At 41.1% G+C, this 25575-nt stretch overlaps 1 protein-coding gene across 1 annotated transcript; it reads left to right on the top strand.

Moving 5' to 3' along the window:
• The first annotated feature begins 19953 nt into the window (after positions 1–19953).
• prss35 (serine protease 35) lies at positions 19954–25575 on the top strand. Its single transcript, XM_083917682.1, has 2 exons — positions 19954–20109; positions 22978–25575. The coding sequence occupies exon 2, from the start codon at positions 22997–22999 to the stop codon at positions 24275–24277; it is 1281 nt and encodes a 426-aa protein (XP_083773808.1). The 5' UTR covers positions 19954–20109; positions 22978–22996; the 3' UTR covers positions 24278–25575.

The raw sequence follows: 25575 nt of genomic DNA, 5'->3' as shown, positions 1-25575 counted from the left end.
AGACTGATAAAGAGAGGATAAGAGTCCATGGACGCTGGATGAATCCCTGGATCATTGTCAAGTGTTAAGTATATCGGACTTTAACTTGTTCAGTACTTGCAAATGGATTATGTTACTTTTTTATATTTCCCTCCCTTATCTAAACCCTAATGGTCAGCCTACTTTCTAACAGTGAAGAATATATCTAAACATCTCATCTCATCTCATCTTCATCCGCTTACAGTATCACCAGGCCGTTGAGGTTCACATGGGGTTTGTGTTTGGCTCCCCTCTGCCAAAAGACTCAGTGACAGACTACTTATTCCTCAAGGCTCAGAATCAACATTAGACTCCTGCTGCAGCCAAATGCACAGACCCAACCAAACTCCGTGAACTCAAAAACTGAGCTCATCTCCTTCATCTGGTTTGATTGATAGTGGAATACATAAGTAAACAATAGACATAAAAGTTTATATACTATAGACAGAATTCCTCAAACAGTTGAGCAATGTCGCACTGTTGATGGTAAAGTATAAATGATTGACCACACATCATCAGTGTCCAGTGAATATGCACTCCAAGCTAATGAATAACCTTGTTTTAGGCTTGGTTTCAGTTCACTTTTTTAATAATTTAGTGTCTAGTCTACTTCTGAGAGAAGGAAATGAGGATGGAAAAATCTCCCAATCTATGAAGTTCTTTTAAATGTCTTTGACGTTATCAACATAAAAATGGCCGCACCTGAAAAAATAGTGCTTTCTACCAGCACTGGAAAAATGGAATGGTATCGCTGGCTGAATAATAAAGGTTCAAAAGCAGTCGTGGGAATGTTGAAAGACTTAGACAAGTAGCAGCTGCATTGATGATGTCAACGTTTGATATTGATCAATGTCTCCAGCCAAAGCACTTCCTTATATAGAAGACCACAATGGAATCCCCCCTCATCACCTTGTTCATCAGGCTTTCATTATGTGTGTGAATGACTAATCTTGATGATTTGCAATCTGTTTCTGCACCAGGAGCAGGAAGTTATCTTTGAGGGTCCAGGCAGGATGCCAGTTGGCAGCAGGAGGACATAAAGAATGCAGGGAGAGTTTTGGAAGCACTATCAGCCCACCCATTGAAGGTGATCACAGTACTGAGACAGCTGGATGTTGTTAAGAAAGCTGTTCACCTGCAGATAATGCCAGTGTGTTGCACATATTAAGAAAATTCAGATTCTAAATGGGTTTACTATCAGCAAAAAACGGCTTTACAAAGATTATATTGTGGAACCCATCAGCTATCAGTCTGACAACAATGTAGCCTCTATGGGCAACAGCCAATATTTCTAGGGTTCCAGTGCAGCAGATATCTGGGCCAAAATTTCATGTTGTGGTTGCTGGGTCCCATTAGGAACCTTAGACGCGTGAATGAATTTGGAATTGATGAACAGATATCTGCATATGAATGTCAATAAATTAAAAAGCTAATCAACACCTAAATCATCAACAGACGATAGACTAAAAACAGAAACCCAAACACTTCCAATACCCAAAACTTATCCTGTTGTCTAGAGTGCAGATATCTGTTTGTAGAAATTAAAACACTGCATTGACCACAGATCATTTGTCAATATGTGATTTAATTCTAATGTTGTTAAAGGTTGAATATGGAGAATGAGCAGAACACCGCCATCTAGTGTCTCAAGATCGTTGTTGCAACAACAAAAAATAATTCAAGCAGTCAGTTGCCAGGTCTGGAGACAGTACCGGCCCAGTAGCCTACAGGAGAACGGAGTCTGTTTGAGCCTGTTTGAACCCGTCCCCTCCGGAAAACATTGCACCATAAAAACAAGTATTGCAGAGGAGTTTGACAGTTATGTTAGCCTTTAGCGTTAGCCGTTACAGCTTAGTAAACATGAACGTTTACCGATCAAGGAGAAATGTAGCCATTTGGGCGTGCGTTTAAATGGCATTCCTCTCCTTTCTCTCAGTCCATGGAGTGAATGCTTGGCCTATATTGACTCTGGTTTTTGCCCGTCTCCGCTCACTCAGCTGCTGGGACAAATAACGCCCCCTTCACTGAGGCTCCAAAGAAGCTGCAGGATTGGCAAACTCCATTTCACCCAGTACCAGCCTACATTAGCTGCACCCAACAACAGACAACCCTGGCAACCAGCAACGCCCAACGCTATTGGCTGCTACAATGGAAACAGAACAGGACAGAAAGTCATTGTCAAACCCTTCAAATATAAAAAAATATATCAATTCAGACTAAATATATATTTTTTATGGAAAGGCAATATGTTCATTCTGTATCCCTCAAAACGGCCCGTGGGTGTATCTCCTTTACTATTTTGAAACATACTGTAGCTTTTAATAAAGATCCTACATATTCAACCTTCAGCCCTCACTGTTTCTGCCCATTCCTCTTGTGTTAATTTCAGTTGAAGTGCTGCCACAGGTGTTGGATATGTAATAACGTGACTTCAGGTGCCCCAGGACAGGTCTACAATACAACAGGTGTTTAGAAAACCAAGTGTATATTAAAGGCTTTCATGAACCACATATAGGCCCCATTTTGCAAAACACAACACTACAGACAAAGCAAACAAAAAATCCCCCTGGCGAATGAGTCCTTCGTATGATGATTTCTACCCCCACACTTTACGTTTTTATCTTCTCAGCTAACACATCTAAAAATCTTACCTGGGTTCCCCAAAAGGGAATCCCATTAGTTTTCCAGGTATTTGGTCATGAACCACAGTATTGAACAAAACACACTGATGACAGCGCTAGAGGAAAAGTCAGGGGATCACTATCTGTACCACATTTCCTGGGAATCCATCCAATAGTTGAAATATTTCAGTCTGGGAAAAAGTTGTGGACAGACCAAAACCCAGAGATTGCCATCCATTGAGCCACACCATTAGCATGGCTAGAAGAAGAAAAATCAATAGTTCTTGGATCGATAAAGCAGGGGCGAGGTTTAATTTGCACTTTAAGAAATGATTAAAGCTTTCAGTGGTGACTTAATACATGTATTAAACAACTGTACTTTACACCACAATTCAAAGGCGAATGTTGTACTTTTCGCTATACTACATTTTTTGCTAACTTTAGTCACTAGTTACTTGCAAATTCAGATTAATAACAAATAGAATCAAAAAGTAAATGATGATATTATTGTTTAAGATAAGACTGAAGGGACATTCACATTCTACCCAGCTGTATCAGCTGCAACATTAAAGTGATACTTAAATATATACACTCACCGGCCACTTTATTAGGTGCACCTGGTGCTTAATAAAGTGTCAGTGTGGTCTTCTGCTGCTGTTCCCTATCTAATAGAAAGTAGGTGGTGTTGTGTGTTCACAGATGCTCTCCTGCATTCCTCTGTTGGAACCAGTGGATATTTGAGTTACTGTTGCCTTTCTATCAGCTCCAACCAGTCTGGCCGTTCTCCTCTGAACTCTGGCATCAACGAGGCATTTAGCCCACAGAACTGCCACTCACTGGGTCTTTTCTCTTTTTGGGAACATTCTCTGTAAACCAGTGACGTGCAGTCAGGGGAGGAAAAAGAAACGAAATAATAAAACAACACAAGTATTAATATTTGTCCTCTGGACTATGATTTTAGTGTGGTTCTTAATATATTTTGACCATTTTTATAGTAAAAATTGCAGAAAATTCTGTATTTCCTGCTTAAATGAACGGAGTCTCTTCGGAGACGAGAGGTGAGGCACGGACAGCCGAGCCCCCCTCCAGATTGCGCAATCACTCACAAACTGAATTGAGCGCGTGCAGAGGGCGCGTGCTTGTTCCCATTTCTGTGTATGTTTCCAATATGATGGTTGAGGACGCTTTTATGTAATAAAAGCATACGTCTTCTGTTCCATGGTGTTCAGTGATGTATTTTACGTATGTGTGTAATATTTACATCTTAATGATAAGACATAAATCCACAGGGAGAATGCTGCCCTGAGGCAGGCAGTACCTCTGCCTCAAGGAGGGCGGCGATAGTGAGCAGCCTGATAGCCTGCCACCAGCCAGGTCACAGTGAACTCTGACCTGTGTGCAAAAAATAAACACAGAAGTGTGCTGTGTGACGCTTAGCGACAAGCTGTCATTTCTCGCCCTGAAAATAGAGGATTTGATTTATAAACTAAGACATTTTTCAAAGCTGGACTTTCAGTCACAGCAAGAAGTCATGTACAAGTAAAGGTAAGATATACTGCAATATACAGTTGCACTGGTGTTTTAAAATGGTTTTCAGCATCCTATTCGCTCCTATTCTCTCATCCTATCCTATTGGCGTCCTACTGTATGTTTGTAAATCTGACTTGTGAGTCAGTGCCTCCCCAACCCTCACCCTCACTGCACATCACTGCTGTAAACCCTAGAGATGGTTGTGCGTGAAGACCCCAGTAGATCAGCAGTTTGTGAAATACTCAGAGCAACCCGTATGGCACCAAGAACCACGCCACGTTCAAAGTCACTTTAATCACCTTTCTTCCCCGTTCTGATGCTCGCGTTGAACTGCAGCACATCCTCTTCACCATGTCTACATGACTAAATGCGTGAGTTAATGCCATGTGATTGGCTGATTAGAAATTTGCGTTAATGAGCAGTGGGACAGGTGCACCTAATAAAGTGGCCGGTGAGTGTATAATCTAGTAATTTAACACTTTATTGTGAACTGAACCAAGGAACACTATTAAGTATATTTTGATGCTTGTACTTTTATACTTTGACTTTTAGCAAACTTGTAACTGAGAATTTTAAAGTGGTATAAATACTTTTGCAAAAGTTAAAGCTCTGAGTACTTTTTCCACCTCTGAGCGTTTTCTCGGTTTTGAGGCAGTGAAAGGTTAACAGTCAAGGCCATTTTCTGAGAGAGTGACAAGGATCACTGTCAAGCTGACCTGCTGCAATCTCATAGCTCTGCAGATAATGAAAGAGAGCATAAAAACTAGTTATTACGGGTGATGTAATGACACGAAACCAAAGGCCACCAAGCCATAACTAGTTGTAATATTAACAGATAATTGGTGAAATGAATGTGCTAACATAAAGTCTGCCTTTGAGTTCATTCCATCCCCTCTCACAATCAGATTTCATGACCCTGTTGAACCAGATGTTCATAGGTTTAATCTGCTGTCAATGACAAGCATGGTCCTGATCTCTCCTCTATCTTAATAACAGGCACTGTTCTGACTTACACAGACACACACACACACACACACACACACACACACACACACACACACACACACACACACACACACACACACAAGAGTGCAGAGGATCTGCCTTAATGCATGATCTCGATCCACGCAGTCTGCACATATTTCTTTCTTGTCTGTGTTTTGACTCTTGTTTATCCCTGTGGGGCTTTTCTGGTCAGGAAGAGGAGGAGGCAGCAGACAATACAATTACTGAGAATCAAATCACCCACAAACACATGGTTTTCTCTCTGACCTCCATTTATTCTGCTGTATTCTGACAGCAACACCTGGCCATGCTTCCTGCACCATAGCTAATGGCAAAGGATTCACAAGCGTGGTCATTAAATGTAATTACAGCCAGACTCAATAGAAAGAGGAAACCATGCCTTCTGATTGCATTGGCATCTGCCTGTATAAACTATAGTGAATGAAGGTTTGAGCAATATGGGTTTTGTAATATGGTGAGTTTACACCACTTTAAGGTAGATAAGGGAGCTGCCACTCCTGCTTCGCTGAAGAAAGACAGCAGACAAAGACAATTAAACTTGAACCTATTTATTTTGAACTCTGTACACAAACATTTAGAACGACCAAACACTTTGGTGAGATTCCTTTTGTTGATTTATCATCAGTATAAATCAACAAAAGGACTCCACTTAGATCATCAACTCATCAATATTGACAATGTTTATACCGCCTTCATTTGACATATTTGCGAATTTATATCTCTCATATAAAACGTCAAGAACCAATCAGCTCTAAAACTCAGAGCTGGTTTGCACAGTTAAGTACTGGACAAGCACTAAAAGGAGATTGATTATTAATGGCCCTCACATGTGACATGCATGACTTATTTAAGCTAAGGCCATTATAGCAATGAATTTTAGATTGACTGATTTCAATGTTGCTGTTGCCAGAAATTAACCTCCATCATATGAGCAGTGGACAATGACCGATTACTTAACTTAATCCAGCTTTCTAATCCAAAGAACTACTAGAGCTCGCCTGATAAAAATGAGCATGGTTACTTACTGTAAGTGAGAAATGTGATAAATGTGTGGGATTTGTTGAATGGTTGAAGGAAAAATCACATTTGTTGCAATATCTGAATATGAGACTTTGAGAACTTCAAGGAATCAAGTGCATGAGTGAAAAGTACAGAAGCAGAGAACGGTTATCTCAAGATCACCAGATCATGTCTCGTTTCCTCTTATGACTTATCAAAAATTAGGAGTGCCATGCTGTCTTACACCGCAGTCAAATTAGCTGACAACTGTAGTGCAGCCATATAAACTGACATTTATTTTAAAGGCATTAAAATGACCCAGATCAAGCTGACGTGACTTTGGAACACAACAATTGATACAGTGAAATGCGTGACTTTGTCTCTTTAACTTTCCTCAACTCAAATGTCAGGAACTATTTTTTTTTTCCAGCAACGCAAAAATAAAACAATGAAGGCATTTCCTTCATCATTCACTCGCATTAAAAAAAGGGCCTTTCTCAGCTTCCATAGAAAGACTGAAAGGGCAAAGTGCAAGATAAGACGAGAGCTCGAGGTGAAACAGACCCTTTCACATGCAGGAAGGTGTGCTCACCTGCCTCAGCCTCTACAGCATTTGGACCTTTCAGCCTCTTTAATCATTACTAGAAAGCAAAACTTTATTAGTCCCTCAAGGGGAAATTCAATTTTTTTCACTCTGTTATTTCACACATGACACACATGCAGACCCGAACTACCTTGGACCAATAAACTCTGGTTTGTTTCCGCCATGGCTTCACAGGCTTACAGAACAACCATTCCCATAGTTAACCATTTCAAGAGGGTTTCAAAAGCCAAGAATTGGCAGTATATAGATTCAAGCTTGATCCTTGGCAGAGGGAAATCTGAAAACAAGAACCACATTTCCTCCATTTGGGTACTTTTATGAAGCCATAACTGTTGTTGTTTGGACCCTAAAGTGAACACACACAAAAGAGCTGAGAGGCGTCAGGCTTGCTGAGCACCGTCAGTACCAGCGGAGGAAATGGTGGATGTTTTGGGAGGGGTTCCTGAGGGACGCTGCACTTTCAAGTTTGCTGCCATACATACATGACTGCCCTCTTTGCCCTCTCTCTCTCTCTCTCTCTCTCTCTCTCTCTCTCTCTCTCTCTCTCTCTCTCTCTCTCTCTCTCTTGCTCTCTCTCGCTCTCCCTCTCTCTCTCTCTCTCTCTCTCTCTCTCTCTCTCTCTCTCTCTCTCTCTCTCTCTCTCATATGAGTCCATACATGACCTTCCCCCATCCCCCCAAATCAATGGGCCCTTTCACTGATCACTCTTCATAATGACCCACTGTTTGAGTCCATGGATATTTGGGGTGGTGGAAAAAGAGAGAGCTTTAAGCTGCAGCTTTTCTGTCTTGCATTATTAGAGAAAGCTGAGTTGACATGAGTGTACTGCGAGAAGGAGCTTGATCATAATAGGCCCAGTTGAGTCAAGGAAGCCCGAAACATATCCTGAGGAAGGTACTGCTGAGCCTTTGCGTTAACAGGTCATATGAAGTGCAGTGATGGTATTGCTTTCAGAGTTTAGCAGGGGTGAAAGTCGTTTTGATTGAAAAATACACTTGATTATTTAGTACAGTCTACTTATCAAGCAATCACCAGGACTTCCTATCACTCAAGTACTTTTATCCCACTGCTAGTGTGAAAGTCTCAGACTTTGCAACAAACGTCTGTCTGCTAAAACACTTTGTGTGTACACAAGTGTACACATAAAACAGATTATTAAAACTGTGCACACATAAAACAGATTATTAAAACATCAACATATTTTCCTGTATACGTTTTTCTTTATATATATGTATGTTGTTGTTGTTGGAGCAGGATGGTTATGCAGTACTTGCGCTATCTCGCTCCTTGTCTGATGAGTGAAACGCTGCACTGAAGGTTCAGACACAATTCAGAGTCAGTTCAGAATGACGTATATGTAATGTATACATATGTAATTTAATGTTAGCAGGTGTGTTGTCAGGTTGAAAGTGCATTTTTTTTCAGAGACAGTATATTTACTTACTTTCACCCATGGAGTTTTTTATGGCAACTGGTTGCTTTGAATTACTGTAGTTTTTGAAATCTGACTTTTATTCTTTCAGAAAAATAATAATAATAGAGAGAAGTTAAAATATTCAATTGATAACATTAGACGTGTTTTCAAAGATGGAGTGATAGAAACAATCACTGGCAATATACAGTATTTAGTCACCTGTAAAGTTCAACTGTGGTGAATCCCAACCAACCCTTTTAAAGGCAAGGCAAGTTTATTTGTATAGCACAATTCAACAACAAGGCAATTGAAAGTGCTTCACATAAAACATTAAAAGCATTGGGAGACATAAAAGGTCATTTAAAGTATATAAAAGATTTAAAACATAATAAGGCATAAAAGGTCATTTTTAAAACATAAAATATGGTTACACTTACAGAAGTTACAGTGCAGTTTACTGAAAAGCAGCTGAAAAGAGAAAGTCTTCAGTCTGACTTAAACACCAAAGTCACACCACAACTCAAACAAACAAACAAACAAACAAACAAACAGCAAACAAACAAACAAACAAACAGCAAACAAACAAACAAACAAACCAATTGAGGCAGCGGACCAGCAACGTGTTCTGCAAAGTAAAATGACTGTTTTTGTCAAAGGAGTCTGGTGACTTTGACTAGATGGGTATACTATCTTCAGTTCCCCATTGTAAGATGCTGTCTGACTGAAAGGTAAAGGTTTGAAAATATTCAGAATATAACATTAAACTGATATTGATTGTTTTAGGTTGCTAAAATAAGTTTTGGTGCTGCCCATTTGACATCACATTAATTCAATTCAATTTTATTTATAGTGCCAAATCATAACAAAAATGATCTCAAGACACTTTACAGAGTAGGTATAGACCACACTCTATGACTTATTAAGTCATCAGTTGTCCATACTGCCTTCAAGTGAGTGCCTCAGTTTATGAATGTTCATGTTATATTATTTTGGTTAGATATGGAATATTCAAATGTATTTTTAGAAAAAGAGATTTATGACAAAAATGACTTTGATTTAAAAAAGTTACCCTTGGGCTGGTTTCTTAAAAAATAAATAAACATAAAAATGAGTCTTTAAACAGCTTTTTGAAAGGAACGGATCCACAACGTCTGGCTCCCTACACAGAGCCGAAAGTTCCATCTCTAATCTTCACAGGTTCACAGTCGCTACTGTATGTGTGTGGATTTTTTTTTTTTGCTCTTCAAACTTTATTAAACTTTAGTAAAGTTTATTGATGCTCGGATTGGTTTGTTTGAAATGTTACGTGTTTAAGTTGTCAGGCTACCAATCACGTTTGAGCCTGCTTTGGTTGAATGCAGGTCAGCATCTGTGTGGAGAGCAAACAAAGTGTAGTTGGATTGATCAAAATGTAATCATGGTACCCATCGGCTGTTGTTTTGACAACGATTCAGCTTTTCATTATCTTCCTTTAAAAATGATTTATCAGTATTCACATTCAGATATCTTTTCATAGAGACACACAACTCCATTCTTGCGTGTCAAGTTGCTAATCCGACTGTAAATAAAACAACCACCTACATCGGAAATCCTGAAATATTAGCCATTGCTCCTAGAGGCTAAATTGTCGCCAGACAAATAGATGATGGGTTCCAATATTGGTCTAAACCTTGCCAAGTAGTTTTGTTCTGTAAATCTAAGTATTAGTAATGGTTTTTATTTGAACATTAAACATGTGTTTAAAACTGCAACCATTTAGCATGGAAAGTATCGCTATGGGACCAGTAAGGAATGAGAACAGAATACAGCAGTTCAGAAACGTTGAGATTTACCATGGTTTGCAGAAATGTACAATGGCAACTTTTTTTCTGGTGACTGGGTTGGTCTCTTCTGGCACAGAGTCTGGCTGTGTCTGTGTTTCTACTTGCATGCATGTGAGGGTGTTGTTTTCTTTATGACTGTGCCCACAAAACAAGGTGTGCCACTGAACTCAGTATGACTGCAGAATGAAAAAAAGCTGTGCACCAGACAGGTTAGCATTTCCCAAACAAAACTGAACAAGGCATGGAACACCAGAGAGCGAAGATTCTTCCTGAGAAACAGTGGCGCTTCTCCAGTCAAACTACGAAATTGCATTTGGCAGAATGAGTCTAAGAGGCATCATCATTGCTCTTAAACAAAAACCCCTTTCTTCTCCTGGAAAGAGGACAGGGATTAGTGTGTTAACCTAGTCGCACAGTGTGTTTATGTAACCTTTTTGACCCTGCAGAATATGTGAGTCTCTCTGTCTTTCAACATGCAGACACACAGAGGCTTTTCTACCTCATTCTTCATTCTTATTGTATGAAATCTTTCCACATTTGTGAGCATTTTTTTACATATTAATGTTTGTGTGTGCCCTTACGAAAAACACATGAGATATTCATGTTTTCACAATGTCCCAAATTTATCATGTGAGATGTCAAGCACTACACAGATTATTTATTTATCACATGAGAATGATCACATAGGGAATTATTTCTTATACATTTACATGTGATAAATTCACAAAAGCTTTGTTGTGAGGGAGTTCTCAACAGAATATACAGTATATGCATTTGAACACATGTTTTCTTCTTTGACCACATCCACTAGCTTCTCTGACTAATATCAGCAACATCTAAGTCAACAAATACCTTTCCTCCCTGTATCCTCCCTCGTCTCACATGTCTCAAGTTCTGGCAGCACGTTGGGAAATGAAAACACCTCCTCTGTCCAAATCCTCACTATAAACAAGACCTGTGTCAGGGATAAATGTCACATTTCACTGTGTTTGTCTCAGCGTGTCTAAACAGTTTCATCTCAATGCAGACACAATGCAGATCTGTTACCCTCAGCTCAATAGCAGGCCTGAATTGTTGCTTCTACTTTCCTCTGTGTTGCAAAATAAGCCTCAGTGATGATACGTTTACTGTATAATCTGCAAAATATATGTTTGGTGTAGGGTGTTAAAGTTGCAAAGAGGAGGAACTGATTTCATGTCAGTCAACATCTTGTCCAAACTTTTGTTTAAAACATTGCCCCGCCTGGTGTGTACACATTATTATCATGATAAGAGATAGGCTTTTAGACGTTTGCTTTGCTCCCTGTTTGTCAAGCCCAGATTTTTCAGCTGTGCTAAATGTTTTGACACTAGTTGGATGGATGAGGAGAGAAGACATTTCTATAGTTCTGTTCTCTTACCAGAAATGAATTCAAAGCTACTTCAAGATGTCTCTGCTGCATTATCTAGACTGCATCTAGACAGGGCTGTAGTCAATGGAATCAAGTCCAAGCCAAGTCCAAGACCACATTCCATCAAGACCAAGTCAAGACCATGTCCAAAGACAGTTAAGACCGAGTCAAGTCCAGAACAAATTGAGTCCTGTTTAAGACCATGTAGACAATAGTGTCTCTCCACTGCTAATATAGTGTTTATTAAGGAGTAAGGATTGATCTATAAACAAGATTGATCTATCTGCTAACATTAAACTAATCAGTGAATAGAGTTTAGGCAACATTGTGCACACCTAATCCCAGATCGGGAAACAACGAAGAACTTGACCATTTCTCAACAGCGGTCCAAGACAATTCCATCAAATCCATCAATGCAAAAGACCAAGACAAGTGCAAGACTTCAAAAAAGTGGTTCAGAGTTGAGACCAAGACCAGACTCAAGTACTATAGCCCTGCATCTAAGCAATGGTAGAACACTGCCATGTATGCACAGCAGCAGCATAAGATCTCTGTATGTGACAAAGAGGTCAGTGAAAGAGCACTGAGGGAGCCTCCTATTTATACTTCTCCTTTTCAAAGGAAGCTCGACTCCTGAATGCCATTTCCTTCATACACTTTTGGGCTTCTGAACTTACCATTACTTTACCGGAGCACACATTACAAGATCATTAATCATGGCTGGAAACCTCAAGTGTCCAAATACTATCCCCAGCTCTGAAAAAAAAGCAACAGGCACTCTTACCGTTTTCTTAACTGCTCCTTTTTTCAGTGGAGAGAGGATTGACATCTATGGAGGATGTTTCAGGTGCATGCAAGCGTGTGATGTATTTTTTATTGCATGAAGGGATTATGGCCAGTCTGTGTAAACACAAGGTCACACACTGAGAGTCAGATGATGATAAAGGAATACATGCGCATCTGTTGTACAGGACAGGTTCAGTCTAACCTCAGTCTTCTATCCTAACCTGCATATCAAAGTGCTGCATACCCAAACCTAGTTGTATTTTCATAAAAGTAAGCTGGTCTGTTAGATTTTCTCAAAATCTCAGGTGGCTGAGGCTGAGGGGGTGCTGAGGGCATGAGGCGGGGTACACCCTGGACAGGATGCCAGTCTATCGCAGGGCACATAGAGACAAACAGAGACAGACAACCATTCACACTCACATTCAAACCTACGGGCAATTTAGAGTCATCAATTAACCTAACACCTGCATGTCTTTGGACTGTTGGAGGAAGCTGGAGAACACCATAGGTCCTTCTCCCGAGCCATGTCCTCCAGGTTTTGATGTTGGTTCCTGAAGAGGTCACCAGGCCAGATGGGATATACAATCTGTCCAGGGTGTTCTGCATTATGTTCTCAGCCTGGAATACCTCCAGGAGGTGTCCAGGAATCAAATGCCTGAAGCAATCCAACTTATTTCTTTCAATACAATAATTAAATCCAAGGACTGTATACCGGATGCCTGAGCTCCTTATCCTACCTCTATAAGTGAGCCCAGGCACCCTGAAAGAAAGTAATTTTTGCAGCCTGTATCAGTGATCTCAATATTTTCGGCACATTACCTGGAGCTCATGACCATAGGTGAGGGTTGGAACGTAGATCATCAGATAGTCCTTTGCTTTGCGGCTCTGCTTTGTCTTTACCATGACTGTCTGGTACAATGGCAAAATTGGGCCACATCAATCTGCCCGTCACTCTCTCCTTCCATCTTACAGTGACTCACTTCCACTACTGAAGGGGGCAATCCAGCTTAATTTCAATGTCTTGTGCATAAACATAACTTTCCTGAAAGGTTAAATGTCTTGGAAGTACTGATGGCAGTGCTATGACCTGCCTTCACAAGTTCAAATTGCAGCAGGACTGTGGTTGCCTGTTAATTTACGTATGAGATTCAAAGGAGCACATGTGACTTCAGTCAGCCTTTCATCACATACAGTCTCGTCTCTGAAAGCTGGCGTGCTAACCATTTAGCCAAATATTTACTATCAAAAAAGGTTATAAACTGTATGTGGATCTAAGTGAGACCTTTAACTAACTGTACAATTACTGTTTATATACTGTATATGTACTGTATTAATGTTTGTGAATGTGTGTGTGTGAGAGAGAGAGAGGTGGTGAGGTAGAGAGTCCTATCATATCAATGGTGGTCTGTTTAGCGGGAGCAGAGTTAAAAGACCATTCATTTGTCAAAATAAAGCCAGTGGAAGTGAATTGTGGGTCACTGCAGCCCTCTGATTTGGTTTATTAGTGTGGTCTGTGCAAAGCAGTAGGCTTTTAGAGTGCTACACACAGCAAAAAGAGCAATAAGGTCCTCCAAGAGAGAAAAAAGGCCTTGTGCTGTAACAAATTCAGGGAGCTGTTTTAAAAATAATAAATCACATGTATGAACCCAGAATAAAAACTCAGCAGTATCATTTTGAGATACAGTGAGTCAGAGCAGATGGCTTCTCAAGGATGAACGTTAACTCAAAGGCTAGTCTCCTCAGAACCTGATCTCCTTTAAGAGCCACACCCATTTGCTGGTTTACTGCTGTGATGGTGGGCAAGGTCTCATCCACTACACCCAAACACAACTAATGAAATTCCCAAATCTAAGCTCAGACCAATAAGCATCCATCTACCACAGCAGACCGCAAAGGGAGCACTTCCTGTGAGGGTGTGACGGCCGGAACAAAAGCCCCTCTATCCACACCGCAGAGTCTGACCCCGACCAGAAATATCAGTCACTGCATTTCTATTTGGAAACGACAGAGCTGGGAACATAGGCAACTCTCTCTCTCTCTCTCTCTCTCTCTCTCTCTCTCTCTCTCTCTCTCTCTCTCTCTCTCTCTCTCTCTCTCTCATTTCACTACACTTATATGACCTCTGACCTTGAATTTAACTGAAAACAGGAGCATTTACTGTTTCTTTGTCTGCATCTGTGAGGGTTGTGATAACAGTGGTCACAGTTTGTTATGGTGCTTGGATGTTGAGTGGCCTCTGAGAGGAGCAAGTAGCTAAAGATATAATAATAATAAAACAACCTGTTTTTATGTCAAGTCTGCTCATTATTCAGCTCCCTTAGAATGTGATCAACAAAATTCTTCCTTTATCCACAGTAGATCATTTGTCCCCATTACTCCCTGGAATAAGAGTCTTGTATTCAGAAGAAGAAAGACACAAAGAAGCGAAAGGAGAACAAAAATAAAGTCTTGCCACAGCGTTTTTATTAACTATTTCAGTTGGGAAAACATTTCATTTCACTGACCAAAAGCCCAATAGCTTTCACCGTTGCCACAAAGTCCAAAAGTACTATTTATTTAATTTGGATATTTTGCAGATTCTTGTCTCAAAGTAAAGTTTGACATGGGCTTGCATCTCCCACACTGAGCCAGTTTAAAATGCAGAAGAGCAACAAGGGCAACTACAGAAGGCACTCTGTTGTACAATACAGACGTCGCTGCATTCTAGACCTCGTAGAGAATCTCTGGAAAATCCTTAGCGAAAAAGTTGCCAAACTGTGGAAGAGACGGAAGAAGAATGGGCCAAGAGCAAACCAGAGCAGTGTGAGAAACCGACACAATGGTTACTGTTCTCTAATTTTTCTTATTTTTTTCACAAAAAATTAGCACATTTTTTTTCTTGAAGTGCCTTGGTTATTTTAAAAACATGCTAGTACAGCAGTGGTATAGTCACAGCTGATATTCTACCAAATTCTGAACAACAATTAAAAAGCAACAGTATTTCAGAATAAATCAAGTATTTATAATTTGTTCTTTAATTTTGATGTCAATTTATTTTGTATTCCGCTGTATGTGTTGTACTGTAGTATTGATAGCATTAGGGCCTTTGTAATAACCTACCAGGAACAACAGATGAAAACTAGCTCATTAGCTAACTTGCATTTGACGCACATTTGCATTGAAGTGGAAACTGAAATGTTGATGAATGTGCACTGTCCCTGGCAGTTTGAGAGGGGCAACAGTGCCTGATTAATCACCTAAATGATCAACGATCTGGCTCTTGGATGAGTGGTTGGATTTCTGGCCAGAAAGTTTGGTCAGCTGAAGTTTGAGCAGTTCCACGCTCCAATTTCCCTTTTGGCTGCCGTCCAAAGAACCATTATAACTTGTGGTGAGCGCTTGTTTTAATAATATTGGAGAAGTATTTTACTTTGTTGTGGCTAAAACTGTAGTCTTGACTAAGACTTTGCCTCACAGCAAGAGGGTTCCGTGTTTGGATCCGGGCTGGGGCCCTTCTGTGTGGAGTTTGCATGTTCTCCCTGTGTCTGCATGGGTTTTCTCCAGGTTCTCCGGCTTCCTCCCACCGTCCAAAGACATGCAAGTGTTGACTCTAAATTGCCCGTAGGTGTGGGTGTGAGTGGTTGTCTGTCTCTGTTTGTCTCTATGTGCCCTGTGATAGACTTCCTTCCTGTCCAGGTTGACCCTGCCTCACGTCCGCTGTAAGCTGGGATCGGCTCCAGCCCCCCGCGACCCCGTTCGGGACAAGCCGTTGAGGATGTATGGATGGATGGATGGAAGCTAGCAGTCTTCTTCCTCTCTTCTTTTGCAGGCACATTGCTGCATCTTTTTGCACACTACTGCCACCTGTAGATGATTTGAATGGTGCAAAACCAGTGGCAGGGCTGTAAATCCATTTTCCCTTGTGTGTGTGTGTGTGTGTGTGTGTGTGTGTGTGTGTGTGTGTGTGTGTGTGTGTGCGCGCGCTCACACGCACATGCACGAGACAATGAAAATGAGGACCCAATTATTACAAACTGTTTCAAAGGTTGGACACAGTTTTTACTCCTCTGCCATCGCCACTGCCGGCTTTGGAACACAGCTAAAGACTCTGAATGAAACTTATGGACCCACGAATCACATATGACCCATATGTAATTTGACAAAGATGGCGGTGGGTGGTGAACCCGATTTAAGCTTAAAAAAGTTCCTTGAGAAAGCTCTGGATGATGTCACATGGACAATGTTTTCCACAGTTTGTGTGGCCTTCTGTACAACTTAATATGCTGAGCATGAGTAGCACTATGCAAAAATCTCAGCATTGTGCACTCAAGGGACCCCTGTATGTTTACAGTCCCTAAAGCATGTTTTCATTGACCAATGGGTCAATCTCCCAAAATGTTTCATTAAGCATAGCCTGAAGGAGGAACTGGAGATTCCCTGCACGAGTGATGTCTAGATAGTTTACGGTTTATGTTGCATGTGTCAAAGAGGCTTCAGAAACATAAAAAAAGAAAGTAAGGCTGTATCTGGAGAGTTACCCTAACTTCTGTTTTATTGAAGGACAGGACAGGTCTCAGCCAGAATGTGTCATTTGTGGCCAGAAGCTAATGAGAGCATGAAGCCATGCAAAATGCAACAACAGGAAACAAAAAGCAAGAGACTGTCAGCTTTTCTGAGATCCAAATATAGGGGGCTTCAAGGAAAAAAGGTTTTGAAACACTGTTCTAACACATAATAGTAAAAAAGATTAAGCTTTGTAGTTGAATGTGCAATGTATACATGCACGTGTGTGTGTGTGTGTGTGTGTGTGTGCAGGCCACCCAAGTCTTCTCTCTCTTTCCCACCCAGACACACACACACACACACACACACACACACACACACACACACACACACACACACACAATCAGTAGAAGTGGTGTGAGGCCTGCTGTAAATCAAAGTGATTGACAGAAATGATTACACAAAGACATGACCAAATGACATCCTGTATACTCTTCTTTCTCTCTTGAGCCAGATGTGCATCATCCCATTCACTCTCTCTTTCTCCCCCTCATTACACACATATTTTCCATGGCTCATTGAGACTTCAACTAGTCACCATGGTATTCTTCCTGTTTCGGCCAGAGGCCCAGGTTTCTTCCCCTGACCTTGCATAATGCAAAGACTAAACAGAAAAAGGATTCTTGTTACACTGCAGAGGCAGCAAGTGCTCAGAGACACTGAGGGCAGAGAGAACATCCAGATCTACTGAAGCTGCCTGTAGCAAGACATGAAGCTGGACAGAATAAAAGCAAAAATTACAGTTGAAAACAGGTCAGATTTTATTCTGTCATGCATACATGTCATTTGCATTAATGTTCCCGTTCAAATAAACATTCAAGATAAGATAACAGGCCCCACAGTTTCTGTGAGAAAACTTTTTAATGATGATGATAGACCACATTATACATATGAGGACGACTCTGAATCGTATTGTGTATTTTATTAATACATATTGATGTTAGATAGTCAGTGGTTCTACCATGCAAAATGTAGCAGCGGGTACTATACATGCAACTCTGGATCACAGGTTGCTTATGAAGTAATGTATCTAAATACAAATACAATCTTGTGGTACTTATACTTTACTATTTCCATTTTCTGCTACTGTACTTAAAACTTCTACTCTACTGTAATTAATGTATGTATACATACCGTACTCCATCTCGGAATATATTTTCACACCCATGCGCAGCACAGGGAGCAATTCGGGGTTCAGTGTCTTGCCCAAGGACACTTGAACATGCAGACCAGAGGAGCCGGGGAACGAACTGCCTGTTTCTCGAACGGAGGACGACCCGCTCTACCACTGACCCACAGCCGCCCCATGACATGCTGGCCTATTAACATTTAGAGAGGGAATGTTGCCAAAGAGACACAGAGTGGAATACTCTGCAAAAAGGCAACAAGTGCTTTCAAAAGTAGGTCATGTGATCAATAACCATTGTTTTTTTTTTTTTTACTTTTTTACTTGTGTTGCATTTTAATATAGTGCTTACAACGATTAAAATAGTATTTTATTCTATTCTATTCAAAAGTATAGAAGCACACAGCATAACTATGTTAAAATGTTGCTTATATGTAGGATAATCTGTAATAATATTGAAATATTATACTATTATGCTCTCTGGGACAATCTGCATATGGGTACTTTAACATTTATTAGTTTATGCGTATTTTTCTGATAATATTTTCAATTAAAGGGCAATGCCACTGTTTTTACACCACAAAGTCTGTTTAGAGGTTTTGTGTTGTAGCTTATGTGAAAAAAAAAAGTTGTATAAAACCTTTTATGGCTCCAGAGGGAGCTCCTGTGAAGTGATAAACTGCCTCGAGTGATACCACTTGACTCATTTTCTGTTGGGTCTGAAGGCTACATGTTTGAAAATCAAAACGATCAGAGGGTGTGCAGCACAGACTATTTATAGCATGGGCCAAACACAAAAGTCAAAGTATGCTACACCTAAAATCATTTTTGCCCAAAGATACTTTCTGTCATATTAGGTAGGTTTAAATGTTGTTGACGTTTGTTCTAGTGTTCATTTTTCTGATACGTTTGGTTTTAATGAGTTATTTGATGTTATAAAAATGGGGTGAAAAGTCATGATTGACAGCCATGATCAACTTGCGACTTTGGATCCCTCTTTATATACAGTTTATGATGTGGAGTTAGAATGAAGTAACCCTACCAGATCTCTAGAGCCCTCTTCTCATCTCTGCTTGAGGCTAGCGACTCAAAGCTACATTAGCCTCTACTAGCATACCACACAAGAATCTCCGTGTCAGTTATCAAGTTGCATCGTGTGTAAGCTAGGTGCAAGGTTTTGACAAGAAAGAAGTACAGGTCAAATAAAACCAGATATTTCTGGTTCTGCCACAGCAAGAGTACAATGCTAAACAAGTGCTTGTTGCTGGAATAATTTGTATGCATTACATTACATGTATCAAAGTACGTTTAAAATGTGGTTTCAGACATTTTAAGCAATGGATAAAGGATCCAAATACATCTCCCACCACTTTCCTTAAAAACTTCTCAGATTGAAAATTAGCAGCTTCAAAGGAACAAAGTTTTCGTTCAATGTTCTCCTCGTCCACATACAGTATGGGATCAGACTGATGTTGACACCTTGGAGGGGTCCTGGCCCTGGTCCTGGTTTAGGGTTCAAACCCCCTGTGCTGTTTTACTGCATGAGTAAAGGGGATAACATTAGAGCAAAATATTAAAAATGAACTTTTGTGTGTGTTCTTTGCAAAAGGTCATCATATGTGAGGCAATAACACAGACTGGCTGTGGGTACATATAAAAACAGCTACATCCCTAGTGTTTACACTTCACTGGGCCTGTAGAATAAAAGTGCTGCAGATGTTGAGGCTCACATGGCTCAGTATGGAAACGCCTAAGAATCTATTGTAGAAAACAGTAGAACTAATTCCTTCACAGTCTGCTAAAAGTCCCATTGACTGAGGTCCCCCTGCTGCCTGGCTGGGAGGCAGCCTGCAGTCACACCCTCCCGACTGGGCTGCTGCTGAATAGACCACTGACTTCACCCAATTCAGTCTTTGGTTAGATCGCTTGGTCTGGTCCCACCCATATGTGAACAGCTTTTGTCACAAGTGGAAAAAAAAAGAAGCGCTTTTCAGAACCCCCCCACTACCCCTCCCTCCTCAGCATCAAGTGCAGCCTCCGCGCAGTGTCCCGGCAGCGACTTTCTCTCACAAGAAGCAATGAGGAGAAGGAGCCGTCGCCCTGCTGACACTAGGACGCCTGGGATGCACTAACAACCGTTTGTTTTCTAGTGGGATCAGATTTGTATATTTCTAGGGAAAACAAACAATACATTGCGGATTTGTCATATCCATCAATCGGATGCAAGCAGGTAGGAAGCCTTTGTCAATGTATTATTATCCCTTGGTTGACGCGCGGGGTTGTTCTTTATTTGTTTGGTTTTTAATAGTTTCATTTCATATTTTTATGTTTTCATTTTTTAATCAATTTGCGTTTGGATCGTCGTCGTTATTTGCGAATTTTTTTTTCACCTTGAGGGATTTAGTCGGATTTTTTAGCCGAGGTGGTGCACAATATTTCTCATTTATATATATATATATATAGCCTTTCTATATTGTGCGAATTATTATGGTTGTTTTTAATGACGTTTTTCAATCCGTGCATCAGAAATATTTCATGCCTAGTTTGCATAGGTTGCTTTAGAATTGAGACACATTGATCCCCTTCTTTCATACAGCCTGCTGAGGCAGATGTGGAATTACAGATGTTTTTTTTCACACTTAATTGGATATCACATTTAACGCGGTAGGCTATTTAATTGCAGTAAACGCCAAAAGTGAGATTTGATTTGATTTAGGAATTTGGCAGGACTTGACTTATATTTTGACTAAGACATTTCAAATTGTATTTAAATTAGACTCTTATTGTAAAGCGCTGACACTGTCTGATCCGGCGGTTGTTACCCTGGAAACTCTCAGCCTGAGATTAAGACGTTGTGAAAATAGATCAAAATTAATGAAACAATTATTTTCATTAAAGTGGTGTTGAACTTGACAATAGATGCTTAGTGCTTACTGAGTTGAAAATGGACAGTTGCACCATAGCGCCATCCTTTGGACACTGTCTCCTGTGTGCCTCTGGCTGCTCTTGTGACTCTCCACTGAGGGATGGAGAGGGCACAGCTTTGTGTTCAGCTGACGGCAGTGGAAAATTGTTCAAATGAGCACCTTCTCTGACCAAGAATCATCATGGCAGCATATCAGTTTCCACTCTGTGCTGAATAATTGCAGGCTTTCTTCTAGATTTGTGTTATGTCTGAGTCTAGTGGTGGGAGTGTGAAGTTGAACAGAAACTAAGGGACATTTTTGTATTCTCATTTATTGAGACTGTTTTACAGCTCTTGTGGCCTTGTATTTTATTACCGTCTCTTTGGAGCTGGTTAGATGTTGGCCACTGGGTATGTTTTATTGGACACTGTGGTAAACTTGCGCCAAATAGTCTCCTTTGCAGTTGGACTCGTTGGATGACAATGCACTAACTGGCAAACAAAACTGGAAGGAAAAGAGTATTCTAACTAGTTTTAACTAAAAAAGGGAATCTGGGCAGTGTCTCCGTAGTGGCTGATGATGCATTGATAAGGTCCACAGGTGATGCAGTACATTCTTCTTCTCAGCCGAGTCTTCTGGGAGCTTTGCCAAACCAGGCATGGTCTCATTTTCACACTGCACTAACATTATTTGAAAGGGAATGTGTGTCTGTGGACCCCCTGGCCAATGTAGAATTTCTCCCCCAAAGGTTTGTCCTCCAGCTGGATTCCCCAGATGTCAGTCTGTCTGTCACACGCCACTTAACCCCTTCAAACAGCCAGAATGAACACAGTCACTGTGGCTTTTCACTCTGGATTTCTATCTGTATCAACTCTTGGATTTGCACTCCCTCTGCAGTGCTCCTAAATGAACAGCATCCAAATGGTTTTCTTTCCTTGTGTTTGGAATCACTTATGTGACTTCACCACCACAGCTATGCTGACGAAATGAAGCTCTCCTACTCTGTAGTTAAGTGATGGTCTGCTGAATGTATTAAAACTTGCCCAAATTGTAATTTTCTTTATAGGGTTATCGGGATTATTGGCAACATCACACTCGTACAGTAGAAGCCTGAACCAGCAGGCTGCCTGCAGCCCACATCATCTCTATGTTTGATGTCATTCGTATGCATGACAAAGAGTGGAGTGGAACTAAGGAAACCAGATATGGTCATTACTGAGGGAGAAGGTTTACCATTGTGGCAAACCTCCAAGCCACTGTCTCAGCCCATTCAGAGGATCAGGGTTCATCCTCTCCTCCTCGCTGCCCGCAACCACCAGCAAGACTCAGAGGATATAAATCTCCTCTCAACCACACAGCTAATGTATCAACTCGAGAGAGTGCTATTTCTTTATACACATAATGGCACCAATATTTTGTAAACTTGAGCTTTTTGAGGAATGCTCTTAAAGAAAATGTGTTGTGCTGCCACACACCACCAAGCTGCTCTATAGAGATCGGCCAGAGCTCTGGACCTGTTGGATGTCTCTCATATTCTGGGCTACGCTGCCCCCCTGTGTCCATACATGGATCTGTGTTTATATTTTCTAGACCTGGAGGCCTCAACATTGAATATACTGTACAATCTTCAGTGCAGGAAACTCTGAGTTTCCCACCTGTGTAAAACTGTTTTATGATTCTAAACGAGATTATTTGTCTTAAGTGCCTAATGACTTCTCCCTTACTAAGCAGAGGTGATTCACTCAAACAAGTATCACAGAATCATCAGTGGCACAAAACAAAAGCTTTTTACAATCATGATGTAAAAACACTGTCAGATAAGTGGTTGCTTAGCTGAGAACCTGGTCTTTTACTGAACCAAAGGAAACTGTTTAAACCAGCAACAGGCTGAGCTTACTTAGAGACTAAAGTGAAGGCAGTCAGAAGCAGTACCAGGATATTAAGGCATTATGAAAGGTGGATTGCTTAGCTTAAATAAACAAAAGTCTTGGTGCCATAGGAAAGTCAGGCAATCATAAAGTGATTACAATTCATCCTGAGGGATTTGTTGAGATATCTAATCTGGGCCAAAGTGGTGGTTCGCTTGACTAACCATTCCCAGAGCCAAACAATAACTTACAACTTTTAAATCTTTTTATGTTTCCACCTCTACTACAAAGTGTCCCTAAGTCTCTCTACTCTTCATCTTTCAGAGCGTGGCCCAACTTAACAATGGGCCCCATACCCCTGTGTGTGCTACTCCCGGTGACGGTGCTGGCTGTGGTGGTGTCTGTAGCTGCTGAGGAGAGTGCAGTCAACGACGAGTATACCTGGCCACAGTGGAAAGTGCCTTTGGTAAGGAAAAGACGCACTGTGCCTCTTGACAGTCCAAACTTTTCCGCTCATCCTCAGCTGGAGCTGAGTGGGACCTGTGGGATTGAGTGTCAGCGTCGCCTGCCCGCAACTTCTTTGGATGACCTGGAGCAATTCCTGTCCTACGAGACAGTTTATGAGAACGGTACACGCACGTTTACCTCAGTTTCTGTGCAGGGCCTCAATGAAGTCACTGCCTGGTCCAGAAACATCTCGTCTAGCTCCCGCCACAAACGGGAGGTGTATGGCACAGATACCCGCTTCACCATCTCTGATAAGCAGTTCTCCACCAAATATCCCTTCTCCACTTCTGTGAAGATCTCCACAGGATGCTCTGGCGTTCTTGTGTCACCTAAACATGTACTGACAGCTGCCCACTGCATCCATGATGGGAAGGATTATCTCGATGGTGTGCAAAAGCTGCGTGTTGGTATTCTGAAAGAGAAGTCCAGAAGAGGGAAAGGAGGCAAGGGGAGAGGAGGGCGAGGAAAGGGCAAAAGGAGAAGGGGAGACAAAGATAAAGAGGAAGAGGAAGTGCAGGAAAAGGAAGAGAAAACTGAGAAAGGGGACCGTAAAGGAAAAGGGAAAGGTAGAAAGAGCCGGAGTAGGCGAAGTGCGGAATCAGGGAAACCTTCGTTTAGGTGGACCGGGGTCAAGAAGACCCAGGTGCCTAAGGGCTGGTTCAAAGGTGTATCTGACGGACTGGCTGCGGATTATGACTATGCTGTTTTGGAGCTGAAGAAAGCCCCAAAAGTTAAGCACATGGATCTGGGTGTTATCCCCTCTGTCAAGAAGGTCCCTGCCGGGAGGATCCACTTCTCTGGCTTTGATGATGACCGCCCTGGCAACCTTGTGTACCGGTTCTGCTCTGTCTCTGAGGAGTCCAATGATTTGTTGTACCAATACTGCGACGCCAAACCAGGCTCCAGTGGCTCTGGTATCTACATCCGTCTCAAAGAGCCTGGCAAGAAGAAGTGGAAGAGGAAGATCATTGGGGTTTTCTCTGGTCATCAGTGGGTTGATGTAAACGGGAATGGTATGCAGCAGGATTACAACGTGGCTGTGAGGATAACACCTCTCAAATATGCCCAGATCTGTTACTGGGTCCATGGGGACTCGAGTGAGTGCCAGGTAGCCTAAGAGAACACAGGATTCCCACTTAACCAAGACCCCTCTCCCATCCCTCAGAACCACCTCTATTCAAGGGACACCCCACCTACTCTCAACCACCACCTCTCATCACCAACCAGGGGCCCGACGACTGCCTCTCCTCTTCCTGCCTCCCTTTTACCTCCTGTGCCTCCCAGTGACTCCTGCTACACTGATCTACATGCGTACAGACACAGACACAGACACGCACACAGACACACACACACACACACAAACACACACACACACACACACACACACACACACACACACACACACACACACACACACACACACACACACACACACACACACACAGACACACACACACGCATAGCCATACAGACTCTTGTCAGCACATCAAGAGAACTGTGGCTCTTAAGCTTTTCTAATTTATTTGCTAAAAAACAACTGAGAAAAAAATATGTATTGTATGTGTTTTCAGATCATTTAGATCTGCAGTTTTTATTTTATTTTAAGATTTGACCTTTTTGGACAAAATGTTGGAGAGCATATATATTCAAATGTTTGTGAGCAAAGCCCCTGGTACATTCGTCTTATATTTCAACTAGGCTTTGTATGGAGAGATTTGCATTTTCAAGTGTTCTCCACCACTATAAAGAGAGCGCATGCATTGGCTTTGACAAAAGACCCAGAAGAAATTTATATAACTTTTGTTTTACAAATGAACTATATAGAGATATTGAGAAAACTGTTTTTATAAACATTTTAATTGAACAAGCTGGTGTTTTGCATTTTGTATATCGAGAACGTTGAGTGTGTTGTTTTTTTTACAACTACCTTTTTTTCTGTCTAAATAGAGAACGGGTCCTTATGGATCCTGGGTTGAGTTTTCTCTGGTTTGTGAGTCTCATATTTTCTCTGTTCTTACAACACAGAGAAATGTGGTTTCATTGTTGTGCACATAATTATATCTGTGCTCATCCAGAAGACGTGGTGCTAATTTATGTTATTGTAAACTTTTTTTGGGGGGGGGGGGGTTCTCAGAATATATTTTGATAGCCTAGTACTGTAACTATGTATTTCATATGAGGCTACATATTTGGGTTGTGTTAAGATGGGACTGAACCATTTAATGATTTACTTGAGCTGTTGACATTTCTCTAATTATAAGGGTTAAATAAGATTGCAAAGGCAATGTTGTTATATAATAACAAATTTAAATCTGGGACGTGATATTTTTTCCATTTTATATTGATTATGGTCCAAAATTCTAATGGTTATCCTTTTGGATACCAAATACCGGAAATTAATGATACAGATTGAAG

The sequence above is a fragment of the Echiichthys vipera genome (assembly GCF_963691815.1).
Source record: "Echiichthys vipera genome assembly, chromosome: 8".
In the NCBI taxonomy this organism is placed as follows: Eukaryota; Metazoa; Chordata; class Actinopteri; order Perciformes; family Trachinidae; genus Echiichthys; species Echiichthys vipera.
This window is presented reverse-complemented; position numbering and strand designations above follow the sequence as displayed.